The 21,537-nt window shown below is 40.2% G+C and overlaps 1 protein-coding gene across 5 annotated transcripts in view; it reads left to right on the top strand.

The window, feature by feature from the left end:
• Window positions 1-21,537, top strand: part of TLCD4 (TLC domain containing 4) — a 97,289-nt gene that overhangs the window by 29,749 nt on the left and 46,003 nt on the right. For 4 of the 5 annotated variants that reach the window (XM_078072728.1, XM_078072731.1, XM_078072730.1 and 1 more), the window contains one exon: window positions 17,903-18,068. In XM_078072728.1, coding sequence (XP_077928854.1) covers window positions 17,914-18,068 — 155 coding nt within the window. In that variant the 5' untranslated portion in view covers window positions 17,903-17,913. Of the gene's footprint in view, window positions 1-4,096; window positions 4,227-17,902; window positions 18,069-21,537 lie in introns of those variants that run through there. The other variant, XM_078072729.1, reaches the window with a different exon arrangement.

Below are 21,537 nucleotides of genomic sequence, written 5' to 3'. Positions count from 1 at the left end.
GAGCACGTACAACAAAGCGTGGAGGGCAGAGTGCACAGGTGTTAGTTCACTGGGGTTGCTTGTTTACTTGCTTGTGTTTGTCATCCACATTCTGCCTAGTCAGATCCGCCCTTTGACCCATCCTTGCTTTGTTTGATTTTCTTACCTTAGGTGAGATGTTTTCAGTGCTTCACGTTCCTTCTCCTCGGCTGTCCTGTATATATCTAGTGCTTTCTCTGATGTTATCTCTGAGCTGTGGACTTACCGGTGTCCGCCTGACCATTCCAGTAGAATCCGGTGTTGGGATCCTGGCCTGTGCGGTGCTGGTGGCCGCCGGATCCTGCCATGGCCACCTGAGAAATAACCATTCATTGATGGGTTTATACATTGGTTTTGATTTGGGATTTTTTACATTTTGGGGACATGGAGAATCTGTCTTGGTCAAGTTAATTCAATTAGTTTTCTCCAGTTAGGCTTAAAAAAAAAAAAAAAGCCTTCCAAAAGTACATTTTGAAGGCATAGAAAACTTCTCCCTATTTGTTATGTATTTATTGAGTCAAATACAAAAAAATTTAGAACGATTAAACGCTCCCCCTTTAAAGTGTTAACATTTTAGGGACATAATTCCCCAAACTAGTCTTGCTCAGTTAATGTGTTTTGCTCTAATACATGTAAGAAAACATTGAGACAATTAAGAATTTAAATGTTTTGTAATTTGTTATATGCTATTTTAAGGACTTGTAAAGACTACAGCTGTGTTCTGATTGAGAAAGATTTTTTGCCTTTTCATATTTTAAAAACCTGTATGTATGTCACTAAACGCATCAATTTCTTCCCTGCTTTGTGGAGGAATCCATGGCAGGATGAAGGCTCTAAGGAAGGGAGGCCAAGTTGCTCTGAGGGAAGGCCTTGCCACGGAACAAAGGCCGCTTGTTTGGAGGATCCCAGCTTAATATCTCCCCACCAAACCCTTGAGACATTAGACGTTTTGACGATTCAAGAATGCTTTATAACCTGAAGTTGCTACATGTTTTTTTCAGTGTTTTTTATTTTTTAATTACAAAGTGAAACTTTCTTGTCATAAATAACATAAGGAAAAACCATGAAGACAACCAATACTCAAGAGAATGACAGTTCACCTCTTCCCCTTTCTCCAGCTACCATTTCCCCTGATTTCACTCCCAAATACAGCCAGGTAGCAGTTTGGGGGTATAGCCCTTCTTCTGTACAAATGCCAAAAAAGGCAGTTAGGTATTTATGAAAAATGTATTATTTCACTGCCTGCTCTTTTTTTTTTTCCACCCCATAGTGTGTGATGGGTGAATGCCCTTCTGTCTCGTCTTGTGTGTTTAAATGTGTGTGTAGCCTCGGATACTGTGACTGCACCAGCATGTGTAATCGTTCCCGTCAGGGGCCCTGAGAGCTGCTTCCAATGTTGTAGTAAACACCCTTGTACCTGCCTCCTTTGACACATTTGTGTTTTGAGAATAAAAGATAAAATCATTAGCTATACTGCTTATTTTATAATTCAGTTAACATAGTACTATCAAAATTTACTTATTCTACCATTTACTTCCCCAGATATTCATTGAGCAGTAAAAGGATAGCAGTGGACACTGTACGGATTTCATAGTGGGGCAGGTGCACAGCCCTCGCTGACAAGAGCTCACCAGCTGGAGTAGGAGAACTAGGCATATATGCTGATGACAGTATCTTTAGTTTTATTTATACCCTACCTGAATGCAAAAGTGATTTGGGATGGCTTACAGAGATGCATACAGTAGGATAAGATACAGCAAATTTAGGACGAGAAAGAAAAATAAGCCAAAGGAAAATAAGATGGAGTTATGACTGAGGTTGGTTAGTGTACTTTGAAGTTCTGGCTGCAAGCATTCCAGCATATAACAAATTACAAAACAGTAAGGGAAGAGGCAAGGAGTCCACGAACGAGCTTCAAGGTGTCCCGAAGAGAAACCAAATTGGAGAAATCCATCTATTCCTGATTCTAGGAGGTGAGAGGAATTTCTCCTTTGAATTTTCAGCCAGAGAACACTGCATTTGCAACGGCCAGCATTCTCAACGACGTCCCCAGTGTGGTACAGCAAAACCTAGCGACCTTGCCTTATGATGCCATTTCATACCATGTTCCTCAGTGCTAGTCAGGGGTATCATGCCTTGGCAGTCCTCAGTGAAAGGTCATTAGGGTGAGGGGGAAGTTCATGGGTTTAATCCAGAGAGAGCTTTAAGAGGACAGATGAAAACAGCAATCTGGTATTGTTCTTAGACAATTTTTTTTTCTATAAGGTAGTACAGAATATATCATTTTAGTAGAGTTTCTGTGAGTAGAACCCACTTGCCCAGGATTTCTAGGCTTGCAACTTACAAAGCAAGAAGTGAGGATGTTTATTTATTTATTTTTAAAGTTTTTATTTAAATTCCAGTTACCATACAGTGTCATATTAGTTTCAAGTGTACAGTGTAGTGATTCAACACTTCCATACTTCACCTGGCCCTTGTCACGACAGGTGCACTCCTCAATTCCCCGATCCACCTATTTCACCCATCCCCTCAGCCACCTCCAAGAAGTGAGGATGTTTACATGGCATTAATGTATCAGAACTGTAGCAACGAATGAAAACACACATGCACAAGTCTGTAGTTGGGGCGTGCAGGAAGGATGGTGTGTGTTCACATTGATGAGCTCCACCAGTGAGAAAGGCTCCGAGCCACCATTCCAAGAAATCCTGAGAGCATCTCCGAGCTCTCCGTTATTACCAGGTTGTACCATAAGAGAGTGTCAGCAGGACTCCGAGATCTACAGGTTGGGGCAGTGTGGCCTTGTTTTGTGAAGCTGGGAAAGTTCAAATGTCAGGAGCCACCTGGGTCTGTGTTTCCATGGCCACATTCACTCAAGTCTTACCTCAGAACATTGTCCCAGAACAGTTCTTTATTCCCAAGTCTGTGGGTCAAGCTGAGGTACTTTTACAGGACCTACCCTGAATTTAAACTTGAGGTTTGTAGTAAATGTTAACCTTGAGGTCACCCAAAGCCTCATGTGATTGTTTTGCACATCACCTCATAGCCTGAGAAACAGTTCAGGGAAAAATGTCACTGTGTTCAGATTTTTTTGGCTGCCTGACAAGTGTCAAACAGATATCATCAGGCTGGTAAATATCATGTTTATTGGGAAACAGTGCAGTTGGCAAAGGCAATCTTACGGGAAGACATCAGAAGAGAAGAGAAACCGCTCTCGATGTACCTTGGTAGGGTTTTAAGTGGCCCTTAGGGAACAGCATGAAAGGTCATAGAGAGAATTTAGAAACTCCTTGGCTTCTTCTCATTTAAGCCACTGTATCTCCCAATCAGATCAGAGGTGTAGACAAGCTGCAGGGCCCCTAGGCCATAGGTTAAAAGGAGGGGGAAATGATCGCATTGCTTCGGATACCGAATATCCTATCCCTCTGTGACTTGGTACCATTTGAGAGATGGGTGTAACCTTGCTTGGTTAGGAAAAGGTGGTGATAGCAAGTGCTAATCTTTTTTGAGTGGTGTGTTGATGTACTCCTGAATAACCACCCCCAAACCTAGTGGCTTAAAACAATGATTTATTATTTCTCAGGATTCTGTGTGTAGCTGGGCGGTTACCCTGCTGGTGATAGGCTCATTCATACGGCTGCATGCAGCTGGAGGGTGCACTGGGCTGGAAGATGGGAGTGGGCTTTCCGGCGTGGCTGGTGGCTTGTACTGAGTGCTGTCTGTCCGCTGGGCGTCTCCGTTCTCTAGGTGATCTCTCGTGCTCCAGTAGACTAGACCTGTTTCTTTCAGGTTTAGAGCAACACTCAAGCGAGCAAAAGGATGTTGCTAGGTCTTCTGAGGCCCACTGAGGCTCCGGGATCCTCACAGCCTCTCTTCTACTCATCCCTTGGCAGCAGGTGGCAAGGCCAGCTCAGATTCCTGGGGGCAGACACATAGACTCCACCTCTGGGTGACAGGCGTGGCAATGTCGCACTAGCAGGGAATTACCACAAGTGGCTGCATGTGCCAAGCCCTGTGTTCGGTGCATTTAATTCATCTCACTCAAGCCGGACAACCGTCTTGCAGCAGAGGCCTTCTTATCCCCTTTCATAGGACTTGTAAGTCAGAAAGGTCATGTTCTTCTTGCCCATGACCACTTGACAAATCCTGGGAGTAGGATTTGATTCTAGCTTTCTCTCTAGTTGAATGGAATGCATTTTAAGACTGAACAGGTGAGAGAAATTTGCTAAATTGTTCTTCAGCTCTTTTAACCTATTCAGTGCTGTTTCTGGTTCCTGTGGGGAGCCCGCAAAAAGAGAGAGACGTGGAAGGCAGGCAGACTTTGAGCCTGCTTCGGGCACTTCCCTGCATCCCAGGGACTCTCTCAGAGGTAATCGGATTGACTGTTCAAAGGTGAGAAGGACCTTTGTCTCCGTAGGTTCTGATTTCCCAGCTTGCTCGGCAGTGATTCCTTTAGAGAAAGAACAAAACATATTTGGAAAAATCTTGCTCTGTCCAGCTTTTCCTTGATTTCACAGTGTTGGCAAAAAGCCAAGAGATGTTGCAAGCCAAGAGGCTTCTTCCAGGAAGGGAATTGCAGGGAAGTAAGGACATCGGAGGTTGGGTAGAGGTTGGCTGCAGAACCTCATTCTTCTTCCCGAATTCCCCAGGTGACACAGTGCCATCTGGCCTCTGCGTCAGCTGTAGGGCCCTCACTAACCTCTTCTAAGGCTTGGGGAGTGTGTTGTATTTGAAATGTTGATTTCCTTAAAGATGGGCCCTCAAATTGTACACGCTTCCAACCGCTTATTATTTGTGTCAAGTACTATATGTGTATGATCTTCCAATTACTATTGTCTCCTGGCTTAAGGCATTCTGATTTATCCAAAATTCAGTGGCTGTCATTGGAGCTCTTAGGTTTGCAAAACACAGACTTCTTTATAAAAGTTTTAAGTGGGGTGAGATGCTAGGAAACGTTTACAAAGTAAATAAAATGTGCTCTCTGTACTCTGAGCTTTAAGGTCCTAGAAAATGGACTGAATTTCTAAGGGGAGAATTCTCGGTGTGTTGGGGGTCAGGAACCAGCAGAGCAGTGGGGAGAGCTGGGGAAGGTGGCCTTTTCCCACCGTCATTCCCTTGCAGCCACACTTCTTGGTAGGCATTATAAAAACAAATCCCGTATCAGAGAGTCATTTCATGTAAAATGAAATAAAAAAATGTAAATAAGACAAAAAACTTAAAAAGTTGACACAGCACAGATTAACTGTATTAGATTTCATTTTATTTATTTATTTATTTATTTTTTAAAGATTTTTTATTTATTTATTTGAGAGAGAGAGAATGAGAGAGAGCAAGCACATGAGAGGGGGGAGGGTCAGAGGGAGTAGCAGACTCCCTGCCGAGCAGGGAGCCCGATGCGGGACTCGATCCAGGGACTCCAGGATCATGACCTGAGCCAAAGGCAGTCGCTTAACCAACTGAGCCACCCAGGCGCCCTCATTTTATTTATTTTTAAGTTAGTAGCCAGAACATGTAAAAAGTGTAAATAAAACATAAGCTAGGAAAATAAGAATAAATGTTTTATTAAAACCCTAATTAAAGGCGCACCTGGGTGGCTCAGTTGTTAAGTGTCTGCCTTCGGCTCAGGTCATGATCCCAGATCCTGGGATCGAGCCCCGCATGGGCTGGAAGCCTGCTTCTCCCTCTCCCACTCCCCCTGCTTGTGTTCCCTCTCTCGCTGCATCTCTCTCTGTCAAATAAATAAATAAAATCTCTAAAAAAAATCCTGATTAAAAATACCTGTAATAGAAGGGAGACCTGATCAAGTGCTATGGGAAACCAAGGAGAGAAATTATTTCTTGAAAGAGCAGGAATTCTCAGGGAGAGCTTAAGGAGCTGGGATAATGCTTCCCCCCCCTCCCCAACACACACACTGTGCCAGAATGTCTTGGTGGGGAGTCTGGGCTGTGTGAAAAAATACCAATCCCTCCCCCGCTCCCCCCCAACACATACACACACACACACACACACACACACACACACACACACACACACACACACACACACACAACCAAACTGTAAAAGGGAAGACTACAGAATCTTCTTGACTGGTTGGAATAAGAATATATATGGAGAAAGTATTGTGTACATGTGAGAGGGGGAGGGAGAAGCTCTGGGATATGAACATTTGAAAAACACTGGATGAGAGGCACCAGAGAAAGATCTAGAAGGCTTTTAGCATAGGATGTAAGGAGACAGATAAAAGGGAAATCTTGGACTAAAGAGATCCATAGCAATATGAATTAGCTGTTACAACAGTTCTCTGAGTTGTGGCAAGATGGGGGCACCCCACAGTCACTGAGTGGGTTCCTCAAACAGCACCAGTTTGGGGAACAGAATTTCAGCCTCCCTCCTGTTCATACATGCCATGATTGTAATTATTACATAGGATGGTGGGGAAAATAAAGGCCAGTTAGAAATGTATGAATATGTAACCTTAAATATTTTATTTTTTATTATCATTAAAACGATTTGTAATCCAAAAGAATTGTTTCAGGGAGGTGTCCATTGCATTGCCAGGGTGTGTAACAGACAGAATCAAACAGTGTCTCTTTAACTTGAATTCTGTTGTATGCTCTTGGAAGAAAAAGGAGTGAAGGAATGGGAAAAATACAAAGGATTCCCTTAGTGACAGGGAGGAACAAGAAGTCTTTGCTATCATCACGAGCAGTTCCTTTTTAAACCTTAAGTAACATCATATCTGTGAGAAAGGGAGTGTGATTTAATCATATTAATATAGGGTTCCTTAGCCTTGCCTGGTTTAGTCTCCCATTTTTTTCCCATTGCTTCTGTTTAAAAAGCAGTACCATGAATATTGGAGGATTTATGGAAGTTAAGTTGACTTTTATGTAGCTGGCTTCCCGTAGACTTTCACATTAGTGCTAATGGTTCTTGGACTTGATGCTCAGAAAAGGAAAAGAGGTGGAATGTTTTCTGCGCATAATTTTCCTAACTTTTTTCATATAGCTCTCAATACAGAATTAAAATAATAGTAATGACAATAAAACCCCAAAACTATAATGGTAGTTAGTTGAGAGCTCTGTACATATTTGATTAGATGTTTAATGGTTTTCACATGAATAAAAAGATAAGAGTGGGTATTGAGATAGTTATCCTTTACTGAGGGGGGTTTTATTGTCTCTGGTTAATTATTGATGTTTCACGAGCATTTAGGCAGATAATTGCAGTGTACCACCCATATGAAAATGCAAACAAAACCAGAATGGGGGTGTCTGGGTGGCTCAGTCGGTTAAGCGTCTGCCTTTGGCTCAGGTCATGATCCTGGGGTCCTGGGATCGAGTCCCATATCAGGCTCCCTGCTCAGGGGAGAGCCTGCTTTTCCCTTTGCCTCTGATCCTCCCCCCACCCCCTCTCTTTCTGGCTCTCTCTCAAATAAGTAAAATCTTAAAAAACAAAAACAACAAAAACAAAAAACCTCAAAACCTCGAATGATTGGGTGAGGTGCAGGTATGACTTTTTTGATAGGGTTTTTGTTTGTTTGGTTTGGTAGATATCTTCTGCAGTCATGTGTTCATTTATAAATAGCTTTCAGTTTGCAAATAGAGACTTTTAAAACACTTGGAACATGTTAGGCCTACTGATGTAGCTAAATCAATAAATAAGTATTCCTGTAGTTGATAAGAGTATGAAAATACAGTGCAAATTGTAATTATTATGAAACCTTTGAACACATACTATTTGTTATAAGGAGTTTGGGATGGAGAAACCGTATATGCTACTGTTATGATCTAAATGTTTGTGTCCCGCCGCCCCCCCCCCACCCCACCCTGCAAATTCATATGTTGAAATCCTAATCCCCAGAGGTGGTGGTAGCAGCAGGTAGGGCCTTTGGGAAGTGATTAGGTCATGAGGGTAGAGCCCTCATGAGTGGGATTAGAGCTCTTGTAAGAGACCCCACTGAGCTGTCTTGCCCCTTCTGCCATGTGAAGTCTATGACCTGGAAGAAGGCCCTCACCAAACCATGCTGGTACCCTGATCTCAGATTTTCAGCTTCCAGAACTGTGGGCAACAATAAATTTCTGATGTTTATAAGCCACCCAGTCTGTGGTATTTTGTTAGAGCAATACAAATGGACAAAAACACATATTCAGTATTAGTTCACTTTATAATATTGGTCAGTATTCCTTGCTCTTAGACATTTGAGGTGAGGATCCTTTTGAAGTAAATATGTTTTCCTGCTATAATACAAGGGTTGTCAATTTAGAATATTCTTTTTTCCAGTATTCTGACTATACTGCAAAATGAGGGACCTCTTGCTGACGAGATACTAGCAGAATGGAAAGCCCATGTAAGAATATGAATGCCTGTTATTATTTTATTTAATAAACATGTATTGAGCACATGCTATGTGGCAGGCCAGTGTTAGGTATGGGGATGCAGTGGTGAGGGGAAAAATGTCCATGTTTCCCGCCTTCATGGGGCTCACATTTCACTGGGGGAAGGAAACATTCATTTAAATTGCAGCTGTAACTGACAGTTGAGGCTGGAAAAAGTAGAGTCCTCGTTAAGAGCACTTGGAAACCATTGATGGTTTTAAGTTGGGGGTAGGTGAGGAGGTGACATGATCAGAGGCAGCTTTTAATGAAGATTCCCCTGGAGTCCTCCAGTTTGTTTGGAGATAGTCTTCTGGTTTGCAGACAGTCCAGAAAAGTGATGGTCATAAGCTAGAAAAAAATGGATGTTTTTGAAAGCTATTTAAGAAGTGGGACTTCTACCATAGGACTTGGTGGATTGGATTATGGGGCATAGTAGGGATGTACAGAAAGCAAGTTATGAAAGGAGGGCTCCTGGGTTCAGGCTGTCCAATCTGGAGGTATAGTGCTACCATGAGATGAAGAACCTAGAAGAGGACCAAGTTTAGGGGTCAGGTCATGAGCTTGGTTTGAGATGCCTTTGAAATGCTGTGTGGTACTGACAAGTAGGCAGTTGGCTATACACATCAGGAGCTTGGAGGAGACATCTGGGATGGAGAGGTTAAACTTGAGATTCTTCTGCATGTAAGCGATACTGATGTCACAGGTATAGATGAAATCACACAGGAAACAAGTAGAGAGAAGAGGGTCTGGGATTGGACCTTAGGGAATTCTGTTACTTAGTGGCTGGACTGAGGATGAAGTAAGGTGTTAGGGAAGCACAGGAAAGGAAATATTACAAGGAGAAAGGGTCAGTAGTGTCTGATGTTTCTGAGAGTTCAGGTAACATGCAGGCCAAATGTAGGAGTCATTGTTGACATTAGGGATAGCTATTTCAGGGGAGTGATGAAGGTGGGGACAAGAATGGAGTGGGCTAAAGATCTAGAGAGATGAGAAATGATGATAGTATGGGTACACCTTTCTAGAACTTTGTCCTTTAAGGGAGTGGGGGGAGGGGGAGAGAGGGCAAGCGAGAAAACTGTCGGATTAAAGAAGAGGTGGTGGATTTGTTGATTTTTGTTTCTACTGAGAACTTGAGCCTGTTTAAAAGCCAATAGAAAGATCTAGTTGCAGAGAATAAAGGATCATGGGGAGCAGAAGATTCCCAAGGCAGCCAGAAAGGATGGATCCAAAGTGCACGGGTTGGAGAGGTTGACCTGAGGTGGAAGGACAGATGGGTGAAGATGCAGGTAGTTTGTGCGGTTGATAGTGTGATCGTGTTTTCCTATGTCGGCTTCTATTCTTTTGTGAGGTCGGGTGGGCGTTATCTGTTGAGAATGGGGTGGCTGGTTAGAGGTTTGAAAAGTAGGGATGACTTGGAAAATGAATGGTGGCGTGTGAGAGGATTGGTCAGCTGGGGCAGTGTGGTGGGAGTGCCCCACAGTGTTGAGGGCCCTCTGATCCCTCTGCCATTTCTCACTCACCAGCCCCAATCCCTTCTGGTGTGTGACACTTCCCAACAGTGCTCTGATTGTTTAGGGCTCATCGCTGAGTAAATAGTTGAGCAGTTCTGGGGTTGGAGTTTTGCCAGCTCTTGGCAGTGGAAAAGGAATGTAGGGTGTTAGTAAGAGTATTACTGAAATGATGGGCTCTAGGATCTAAGCTGATTAAACAGGGAAGTAAAACACAGGAAAGGGCTAGTGGGTTGGGACTGAGCCAAGAATTCAGTGGACTCGAAATGTAATACTGAGCACACTTGAAGGAAAGGTCAACAGAAGAATACTTGAGGTGTTATTGTGGAGGCAGAAAAACAGTGAGTAAGGGACAGTAAAGGTCCATGAGTGGTTGAGGTGGCATGGAAGAGGTGCCATTTCCCATGAAGAAAGGAGGACTGAGTTGTTAAGGAAACCTGTGCCTTGGACAGAATAAGAAGTCACTCGGGATGATATCAGGGCTTGGGGACATCGGCAAACCAGGACCAAAGTCTCTGACTGGGAGGAAATGTCCAGGAGGTTGGAATATAATACCAGTGAGGAGAGGGAGAGGTGGTACAACTAAATAGCAGGGTGGGTGTTTACGAGGGGCAGGGGATGAGAGGAGTAGTGCCTGAAGGAGACTGTGAGGAGCAAAGAGGACATAGGGCCACCTCCTGACTCCAAAGTGTGGGAGACCAGGCAGCCATGACCTGAGAGGGCTGCAGGGGAGGGGGGTGGTCTTAAGAGCACACAGAGGAGAGGCAAAGGGTAGTGATCTGTTTCCTGGGCATAGAGTAACAGCTTCAGGGGGCCTAGTGGAAGGGTTTGAGGGGGGAACAAAGTGAGGGGCCGGATCAGGTGGCTGCTGGGAAGGAACTTAGAAGCATGACAGGAATAGTCACCTGGTAGAGGATAGGTTTCTGCACTGGGGTCTGCCTGCATGTGTGAGTGTTGACTAATGTAAACAGGGATGAGTTAGGGGCCTTAGTGGCTAGACAATGGTCTTGTTGCCCTTGGCTGGAGTGGTGACAGACCCAGAAATTGCATGCCCTCTTGCTGCTGGGGACGGATGATGGTAGAAGCAGAAACTTAACTGAATGTGCACCAAATGCCAAGTACTGTTCTAAGTGTCCAACAAGCATTTGGTTTATGCCCCATGACAGCCATGCCAAGTTAGTACTGTTACCTCCGTTTTACAGGGAACTGAGGTTAGGTAAGGCAAATTTAGTTATCTGTCCCAGGTCACACAGCAAGCGGTGGAATAAGGTTCAATCTCAAGACTGCGACTAAGTCTGTGTATGCCCCACCGAGTTATATGTACTTAATATTTTCCTACATATGTAATTTTGATTTTTTTAAAAACCTAAATGATAGACTGTTGAGAAGCTTATATAGTGTTTTATGCAAAATTGTCTTCTTAGATACCAAAGTTCAGTTCAGTCCTAGAATCCCAGAATCTTTCTTTGAGGGGGTCTCAAAGACTCGGGTCCACCCCCTTGATGTCCTTTTACCACTGCTGTGATGGATACTTGGGCACTTCTAAATTGTTAGAAGGTTCTTCCTTAAATTAAGCTGAACTCTTCCCTCCCTGTAATTTTTGCCCATTTGTGCCATTTTGAGTAATGCAGAATAAGTTCCCTCTTCCACTTTTCCACATGACAGTGAAGATGTTTGAAGAATGCTCTTGAGTCCTAAGTAATCTTGTTCCCATGGCATGTGATTAATTCAGAGTAAAGTGGGACTGATAAGTATCTTGATCCAAAGGTACACGTTTACGCTGACTATAAATGAGCCTGAAGTTTGGTGGGGTTTTTTGTTGTTATTTGTATCTTCATTACAGTATCTCTCATTGGTTTGTGTAACTTAAAATGCCAAAGCTTCCAGTGTGTGTGTGTGTGTGTGTGTGTGTGTGTGTTATGTAGCTATTATACTAAATCCTATACTTAGGTACTTAGGTATTGCCTTTAAAACATTTATTCCTATTATACTTTTTCTTTCTGATTTGGACTCACTATTTCAGCTTATGAAGATAATTTAGAATCCTGATTCTGTTAGCCCATTATATTAGCTATCTTTCCCAGTTAACCCATTATATTAGCTATCTTTCCCAGTTAACCCATTATATTAGCTATCTTTCCCAGCTCTGCATTATATGCAGATTGAGTACCATGTAAATATTTATTAAAAAATGTTACTAATACAGACCCAAAAAAGAGAACCTTATGGGATAGCAGGAGATATTTCTCAAGTCTGTTTCAGATCGTTGATCTGCATTGCTGCTTCTAGTTTTTCAACTAGCTCTGGATTTACCTAATTTTGTTTTCCAGCCACATTTGTTTATATTACTCATAAGGCTGTCATGAGGAACTTTCAGAACTTTCCTGGAATCAAGTTATCCTTCATTTGCTATTCTTCAGTCTGCCAGGATTTGGCAGTCAATTAATTGTGGGAATAAGGGATAGGAAAGGGACCAGAGTGACTGAACTATTCTAGACTGGAAGATGGGGGAAGTGTGGTGGATGATACTACCATTCTCTGATATATAGAACCCTGGGGAAAGGACTGGTTTCGAATTAAGTTTGGCTCGGGTCATGTAGAGCCTATGGGGCCTCCAGGATGCCCACATGGAGCCATTGGGAGGGAAGGTGACCATCCAGGGCTGGTATGCTGGGGGACGTTTGGTTACAGACCACTTAAGCCATGTTGAAGGTGTGGGGCATACACCTAGGCAGACCCTATAGTGTGCAAAGAAGAGGTTCTGTGTTGGGGCAGGGGAGGTCGTAGACATTGCGACACTGAGGGAGTTCATGCTTGACAGCCTCCATTTTTTTGTGAAATAGGAAGAAACCATATCTTATAAGAGAGAGAGAACCGGAGATTTGAGACCAGTGAGTGTTGGAATCAGTGTGGGAAACAGGAAAGGGAGCTCACGAAAGATGGGAAAAGGAATGCTAATCAAAAGGAGTTGTTCCTCCCAGCTTCCCCTTCCTTTCTGCCCTTAAAGACAACCCCACGAGACCATTTCCTCTTCATGTTAATGTTTTTACTGCTAACCACTCTGCAGTGGTTCATGTTGTGTCAGAATGGAAAAGAGTGAAGTTGTGTATGTGTTTTGAGGTGGCATTGGTAATTCTGATATACTCCCTAGAGAAGCCCTTGTATTACAAGGAAATAATGAACATGGGCAATGAGAATAATCTTTGTGTTCCCAAGTCAGTAGTTCGAGACTCAGCTGGTGGAACTGAGTCTTACACTTCAGCATTAAAGGGTTTTCGGATTTTAATAGAAGAGAAGATGTCCTGTTGGTTTACAGTGAATACCTTCTGGTATCTCCTCACTTGTTTATGTGTCCTCTCTGCTGGGTGTTTATTTCACTGAAAACAGGGAATACCCCCTTAGCACCCTGAGCTTGGCACTCTGTGTGGTGGTGATCGGTTTCTTTGCTTCCCTCCTGGCCTATAAGCATGTTCCCCATTTTGTATTCTGAGTTCTGGCCCAGGGCCTGTCTGGTGGACATGTGACAGATGTCGGATGAACTGTTGGCTGAAGTGAGGGCTGAGTCATCCTGGCTGTGCTGTTTCCAGTGGCCCTGCCTCTGGGAGTCCTGCCGGAGAAGGGTTATTATAAGTTAATGGTGGAGAGGTGTACTTCAAACCTTTTCATGTTTTTCTTCTAAGAAACCTGCTTGAATTAAAGTTTATGGAAACTGTCTTGGGAGAAAACATTCAAATATCATTTGTATTCAGGAGGCCACTGGAAGAGTTTCTTTGGTGTGAATCAAGATGGGCTAATTACATTGTAAAGTTCATGTCTAGACACTCCCCTTGTAAATTGCCACAGAAATATTTCCCACTTCTGTTCTGGCTGTTCCTTCCTAGGGTAGTATCCCAGCCACATGTAGAGGTGCATGAACCAAACCATGATACTTTTCTATCTTTACGGTGTATTCTTCTACTTAATAGTCACCTAACTCACCAAGGTTCTCAATCTATGTCAGTAATGAGCATTGTTTGGTTTTTATCCATTTTCCCCTTTTCTTGCCTGATTCAGTGAAGAGGAGCATTTGCTTTCTACCAGAAGCCTTGGTTTTCTGGGGAAATACATATAAAAAAAAATCACTGGATTTGTCCTTGATTTGGCATGACTGATGAAGCAAGCAGCTGCTTAATAAGAAGCAAAGCTGGGAGTAGAACAATTTAATTATAGCTTCTGTCTGTTGAGCCTTTAATAGAAGCCACAACTCGACTATATGGAGCTCTTTAGTTTTAAATGAAACATTTTTGCAAAGGGAGACTCAAACATGTACCCTAAAGACCCCAGTTAAGTGAAAGTATATCTATTAAAAATATAAAATAACCAGTATAACAAAGACTTAACAAAAACTGGCTTTTTTAGGAATGAGGAATTTCTTCTTTTTTTCTTCCAAATTGTTATTTAAATTCTAGTTAGTTAACATATAGTGTAATATTGGTTTCAGGAGTAGAATTTAGTGTTTCATCCCTTACCTGTAACAGCCAGTGCTCATCACAAGTTCCCTCCTTAATACCCATCACCCATTTAGTCGTTTCCTACCCCCATCCCTCCATCAACCCAGGGTTTTTTCTCTGTCATTGAGTCTCTTATGGTGGGGTGCCTGGGTGGCTCAGTTGGTTAAGCATCTGCCTTGGGCTCAGGTCATCATCTCAGGGTCCTGGGATTGAACTCCACATTGAGCTCGGCATCTCCCTCTCCCTTCGCCCCTCCCCCCCTGCTTGTGCACGCGCACGTGCTCTCTCTGTTTCTCTCTCCTTCTCCCTCTCTCTCAGTTAAATAAAATCTTAAAAAAAAAAAGTTTCTTATGGTTTGCTTCCCTCTCTCTTTTTTCCGCCTTCCCACGTGTTCATCTGTTTTGTTTCCTAAATTCCATGTGTTAGTGAAATCGTATGGTATTTGTCTTTCTCCAACTGACTTATTTTGCTTAGCGTAATACACTCTAGCTCCATCCAGGTCGTTGCAAATGGCAAGATTTCATTCTTTTGATGCCTGAGTGGTATTCCATTGTGTGTGTGTGTGTGTGTGTGTCTGTACCACCTCTTCTTTAACCATTCATCAGTCGATGGACATTTGGACTCTTCCATAATTTGGCTATTGTTGATAGTGCTGCTGTAAACATCGGAGCATGTGCCCCTTTGAATCAGTATCCGTTGTATTGTTTGGGTAAAAACTCAGTAGTGTAATTGCTGGGTCGTAGGGTAATTCTGTTTTTAACTTTTTGAGGAACCTCCATACTATTTTCCAGAGTGGCTGCACCAGTCTGTATTCCCACCAACAGTGTAAGAGGGTTCCCCTTTCTCTGCATACTCACCAACATCTGTTGTTTCCTGTGTTGTTAATGTTAGTCATTCTGATAGGGATGAGGTGATACCTCATCATGGTTTTGATTTGTATTTCCCTAATGCCGAGTGATGTTGAGCATCTTTTCATGTGTCTGTTAGCCATCTGTGTCTTCTTTGGAAAAATGTCTATTCATGTCTTCTGCCCATTTCTTAACTGGATTATTTGTTTTTTGGGTGTTGAGTTTGATAAGTTCTTTATGGATTTTGGATACTAGCCCTTTATCTGATATGTCATTTGCAAGTATCTTCTCCCATTCCTAGGCTGCCTTTTACTTTTGTTGATTGTTTCTTTCACTGTGCAGAAGCTTTTTATCTTGATGAAGTCCCAGTAGTTCATTATTGCTTTTGTTTCCCTTGCCTTTGGCGATGTTTCTAGGAAGAAGTTGCTGTGGCTGAGGTTGAAGAGGTTGCTGCCTGTGTTCTCCTCTAGGATTTTGATGGTTTCCTGTCTCACGTTTAGGTCTTTTCTCCATTTTGAATTTACTTCTGTCTACAGTGTAAGAAAGTGGTCCAGTATTCCCAACACCATTTGTTGAGGAGACTATCCTTTTTCCATTGGATATTCTTTCCAGCTTTGTTGAAGATTAGTTGACCACATAGTTGTGGGTCCATTTCTGGGCTCTCTATTCTGTTCCATTGATCTAGGTGTCTGTTTTTGTGCCAGTATCATACTGTCTTAATGATGACAGCTTTGTAATATAACTTGAAGTCCAGAATCCTGATGCCTCCAGCTTTACTTTTCTTTTTCAATATTCCTCTGGCTATTCGGGGTCTTTTGTGGTTCCAAAGAAATTTTAGGATTGTTTGTTCTAGCTCAGTGAAAAATGCTGGTGGTATTTTGATAGGGATTGCATTAAATGGGTAGATTGCTTTGGGTAGTGCAGCCATTTTAATAATGTTTGTTCTTCCAGTAGGAATGAGGAATTTCTTAATGGTGAGTTGTTCGAGTGCTTCTTTGTTAATGTACTAGTTAATAGTTCATAAAATGGATAATGTTGTGTGATACCTACTGTTCTATAATATAACTTTAGCAAACATTGATGAAACAAATGCTCATTATATAGTTGAATTTTAACAAAAGTAAGTAAGTAGCTCATGTCCAGCCACCCTCCAGGACTAGCAGGGAACATACAGAACCCTTTGGTTTACACTCTCCACTCTTTTCTGGTTACTGGTTTCATTTTCTTCATTTATCTGCCCACCTGGCCTCCAGTTCCCCATTTGCTTTAATCTTAGAAAACCATTTTCCCTTTTACATCTCACTTAGTGAATTATAATGATGTTTAATTTATGTACAAAACTTTTATGTATTGGTTAATATTAAACCTAGGCTAAAAGATCACAAATTAAATTTTTAATACCCTAAAACACATGTTGAATTAAAAAAAAAAGTAAATGAGCAATAAAGTTAATGGAATCTCATGGAGAAGAATTGTAATATCAATATTTTTACTGAGCACACACACCAGAAAGAAAGAATGGGGAAAGAACTCATTACAGACACATGAGTTCTGTCAGAAGGGGCCCTGTGGGAGCCTGATTCTTATTACAAGGTCCTGGTTGGAAGGGAATGAAGTGGGGTTATTGCTAGTGCAGTCAATGACTTGGCTTTTCTCTAGTGAATTGGCTTCAGTAGGGGACTTTATTTCTTCACATTAGGCAGCTGGAAATATGTATCGATTCATTTCCTTTTCATTTGAGGGTCAGCTCTATCAAAGCTGGAGCCATTTCTAGAAATGCTGTATTTGCTGGATATGAGCAAATGCTTTAGTGGCTTTCTTTTGGTCTGAATGTTCCTAAGATTTTTAGGGTCCAAATAAAGTTCAGTTCAGTGATAGGAAAAAATACTCTGAATGTGTATATATGCATATTACTATTCTTTCTGCTAACTCTACCCTTAAAACCTGAAACTCTTTTATAAAAATCTTTTATTTTAGAGATACAAAGTCACTGAGGATTTTTGGTCCAAGGATGTGTGGGATTGCAGAATACTTTTTAAAAGTTAAATACTAATTTAAGCAGCAACAGTGGTATGGTTCTTTTCTAAGATGGTATTATTCTTATTAAGATTTTAATTTTGTTTTAAATGTCATTTGTCTCACTGTACAGTTAGTTTTTATAATGTAATTATTTTTTGTTTTGATATTGTAGATAATCTTAGCTTTATAATGATTTTGGCCTAATTGTTTCTAGAAATTATCTAATGGACTCATTTTATAGATGAGGAAGTTGAGGCATAGAGAAATCAGGTGATTTTTCCTAAGTTTAATTAAAAATGTTACTAAAAGAATACCTTCAGTTATAGTACTTGAAATGCCCTCTTAATGTTAAACTCAAAGACTTAGATAATTTTGAAAATCATGCTGTTAAATTTGCCTTCTAAAATTGATAACAGTGAGATATTTAGGATAAGTTTTCCCTTTTTTATTTTAAATACAAATACAAGATACACGACAAATAGCTGGTAAAGAATTAAAGGTCTATTAGTTTCTTTGTATTCTTATATTTGTGCTAAATTAAGATAAATTACTAAAAATATAAGCACATACTCTTAAAATAAAAAAATTAATTTAGATTTCTTATGAAGAATTTAAAGCAATTGAAAGCCATTGTTTTTTCTTAACAGGTTGAAGAAATATGGACACCAACACCAAACTGATCTTCAGCACTGTTTTTACCAGCTTTCTCACCTTTCAGCTTCTTTTCTACTTTATAAGTTTCTGGTTTTCAGCAAAAGTTTCTCCAGGTTTTAATAGTCTCAGCTTTGAGAAGAAGATTGAATGGAACTCAAGGTAAAGCATCTGAAAATGTAACTGATTTTAAAAAGTTAGTTTTATGAAATAAAACTGTTTAAAATATTCCCCAAAAATCTTTCATTTAAGATCTAACAAAATTTAAGGTCAGATCTTTTATTTGACCTTACGAATGAAAGGAAAGTAAGTAGATAGATCTCATACAAGAAAATTATAAAAAGTCTTCTATTGAAAGATGTTAGGAAAAATTGAACTTTCTGGGGAAGCATGGAAGGTTAAGGAGACTCCAGCTGACTGCAGAAGAGTCCTGTTTTGCATTCTTCTCTGAAACGTTCATGATAACAAACACGTGCTCTCTGGAAGTGATCGCAGAAGTGAATGTTAGCTGGGGCTGTGAGTAGCCTATATATAGTGTTGGCTGGCTTAGCCAGACTGGGGGCAGTTAAATGCTGTACCAGAGTGTGGTATATGGTTAGCACATCTGTATCTCTCTTTTGATGAACTTTTCATTATAATTCAGAGCCCATCGGAACCTATTTTTTTTGTTAAAGTAAAAATTGCTTTTTAGATTTTATTTAAGACAAAAGAAAAAAATGTAAAATGAGTAGTACCTATAAGGGTATAGAAATCTGTGGGAATTTTAATTAGTTGGCTTACAGATTTTTTGTGTGTGCAACTCATTAACCTTTCACAACATTTCAAACACAAAATGACTCTGATGACCGTTTCACGTGCTTGAGAGCTTTCCGCCCCCACGTCACCATGCATTTGCAAACTGGTGAATTGGAGCAGCTATGGGTATATTTTTTGTTGTTACTTACTTGAAGTTAACGCCAACTATAAAATGAATTCAGCAGGTCTCTAAAATTGCTATAATTATTTTTCATTGCAATTTCCTTTTAGAATTAACTTCTGCCAGAGTCTAAGTATTTATTTGAGAATGGTCACATTTGACAGGAAATCCCTTATCTTTGAGCCAAGCTGGTTTGTAGGCATCCACTTTGTAACTCAGATTGTGATTAAGACTTCAGTTGTTTCCTCTTGCACCTTACATTGATTTTTCCGGTTCATACATGCTATGTAGCTCCTTTTACCCAAAAAGTGAGAATTATTTCTCCATGTAGTTTTGAAAAATAAGAAGTATGATTTTTTTTTTGTCTTAAAAATAGTACAAAGATGTTGTTCACAAGTGGGATACAAAAGATACTAGCCATTATTTTTTAAAACCCTTTCTAACATGAAGGTAGGTAGAAGAGGGAAAGAGAAGAAGAGGCGAGGAGCGGGATGGGAGACAGATTTTCTGAGAGTAAATTTTGAACTATTTTCGTTTCCCTTTCACCATGGTTAGGGTAGGTAAGGGCATTTGAATCTTGGAGAGCAGCAAGCCAAAGAAATAGGGACGGTACAGAGATAGAGGCAAAGATGAAATGAAATGAAATTGAAAAATACTTTGCATTATTCAGTCTTATCACTGCCATTCTGTGGTGCACAGAATCACCATTTGGGAAACCCGAGTTCCTATTTGAAAAAGGAGTCTGGGATTATAGAAGATTCATTACCCTATTCAAATGGAGTTCTCTCTGTTTCTCTCTCACATTTACTCCTGTTCCCACTCCAGTTTGGTTTACATGAGACTTAAGCTGTGAGGTAGAGTGTAAAGAAAGAAAAAAGATTTGCTGCTTTTTGAGTAAAGTACATGTATATGTCTTGAAATCCACCTTCCAGTCTTGAAACACCCAGATCAACACAACCCACATAATTCTTACTAATAATCAGGAAAGAGTCTCTGAACAATGCATGGTCTAAGCCCTACAGTAGAAAAAGGACAGGAGGAAAAACAACTCACCAAAAAATTCACACCTGAGAGTGACAGTTTAATTAAATATAAGTGATAAATTGCTGTACTTAATTGTTGCTTTTTCAGAAAAAAAATACATACTTACAGGTATTATTTATCTTACAATTAAAAAACATTTTCTTATATCCACTTGTTTTCTATGGTATAGAAAGTCCTATTGTGTTGAAATACTCCTAATTTTAAAATCCGCTTCTCTAATTTTTAACTCTTGTCTGTTTGGGCTATATAATTTCTATTGGTAATACCCCTACTACTTGCAAATGGTTAAATCAGTAACTTTAAATTGCTATTCTACAATGGTCATTATTTCCATTATCTCCCTGTCTATTTATTAGCACAAACATTTCTTTTTAATCTTCTTTGGAAAAAAAAAATTTTCTTTTGGGTAGCATTTTGGTGTTTCATTTTAGACAGTAAGGAATCTACACCCTGCTTTGCCAAGAGTCTGATTTTAAAGAATAGACTGTGAAATGTTTACTAAACAGAAGTTTCTGAAAGTATAGACTTTTAATGCAGGAGAGTATGTAAGCAGACGGTATTTGCTTTTCCTGATCCAAATAAGATTTAACTTTTCTCTCATGAATTATATGCCATTTCCATCAGCTAAGGGCTTGTAATCCTTCCCATTTACCATGTAACATTTCAACACAAAGGGAATTTGAGGGCTGAGTATCAGGAACAAAAAGTTCTCATTTTTCCAAGGGGAAGCTTTTTGATATAAGTTTATTAAACACTAAAACAAGTTAGTGAGAGGTTGTACTTTCTGCTTTCATAGACTTTTTGAATGGCAATAGAAAGCTGGTTGTATGAGTATTTAGATGGAGTGTCTTATTTGACGTAAAAGAACTTACATCCTTAAACAGCTATGTTTGGAATATAGGTATGTTTGGCATGAAAATTCCAGACTTGTAAACCAGATAAATTGGGTTAACTATTCACACGTTAAAATGTTCCTTTGGTATTGCAAAGTATTCTTTGTCAGTGCCTTTAAATTAGTGAGGATCTTTGATCATTTAAATATGATTTGATTTAACATGATATATCTATTTAGGCCCACATCATCTATTAGATCAAGCATATTGATTTTTCAAGTTACAATAAGATTTTCTAATATCAAGCTTCATATTGGTTGATATATGTCACTGTTAAAGATTTGGGGTCATATTTTAGACAGAAATTTATTACATCCTATTAATTTCTAAAGAAAATTTTGCTGTTCCTTTTATCCTTTATTCTAATGAAGAGAAAAGAAACTTCATTTCTTATAAACTTTTTCATTGTGTGAATAAAGATATTGTATCCTATGTAGACTTCTTTAAGTAGCATATCGTAGAGCTTGGGTGTTGGGTTAATCCATTAAATTATTAGCAAGATATGTTCATAGAAACTGATGTTTTTCATCTAAACCTTATTCCTTCTATAAAAGAAAATTCAGCCTGGATCTCGTGAACATTTTGCTTTCACTTGAGCATTTCTTTTAAAAATAGATTTTCTGTATAAATTCATGGTCCTCAATTTTTCTATTTAGAAGTGGTTTCATAATAATGATAAAAAGAGACTAATAATAGCTGCTCTAGCTTTCTCATGGATTGGTTACAGGAACCAAGTGTAGCATGCATGGGAATGTGCATTTAACACTGAAATCTCCAA

Source organism: Halichoerus grypus, chromosome 5, assembly GCF_964656455.1.
Source record: "Halichoerus grypus chromosome 5, mHalGry1.hap1.1, whole genome shotgun sequence".
In the NCBI taxonomy this organism is placed as follows: domain Eukaryota; kingdom Metazoa; phylum Chordata; class Mammalia; order Carnivora; family Phocidae; genus Halichoerus; species Halichoerus grypus.
The sequence above is the reverse complement of the archived record's forward strand: the minus strand, read 5'-3'. Positions and strand labels throughout refer to the sequence as shown.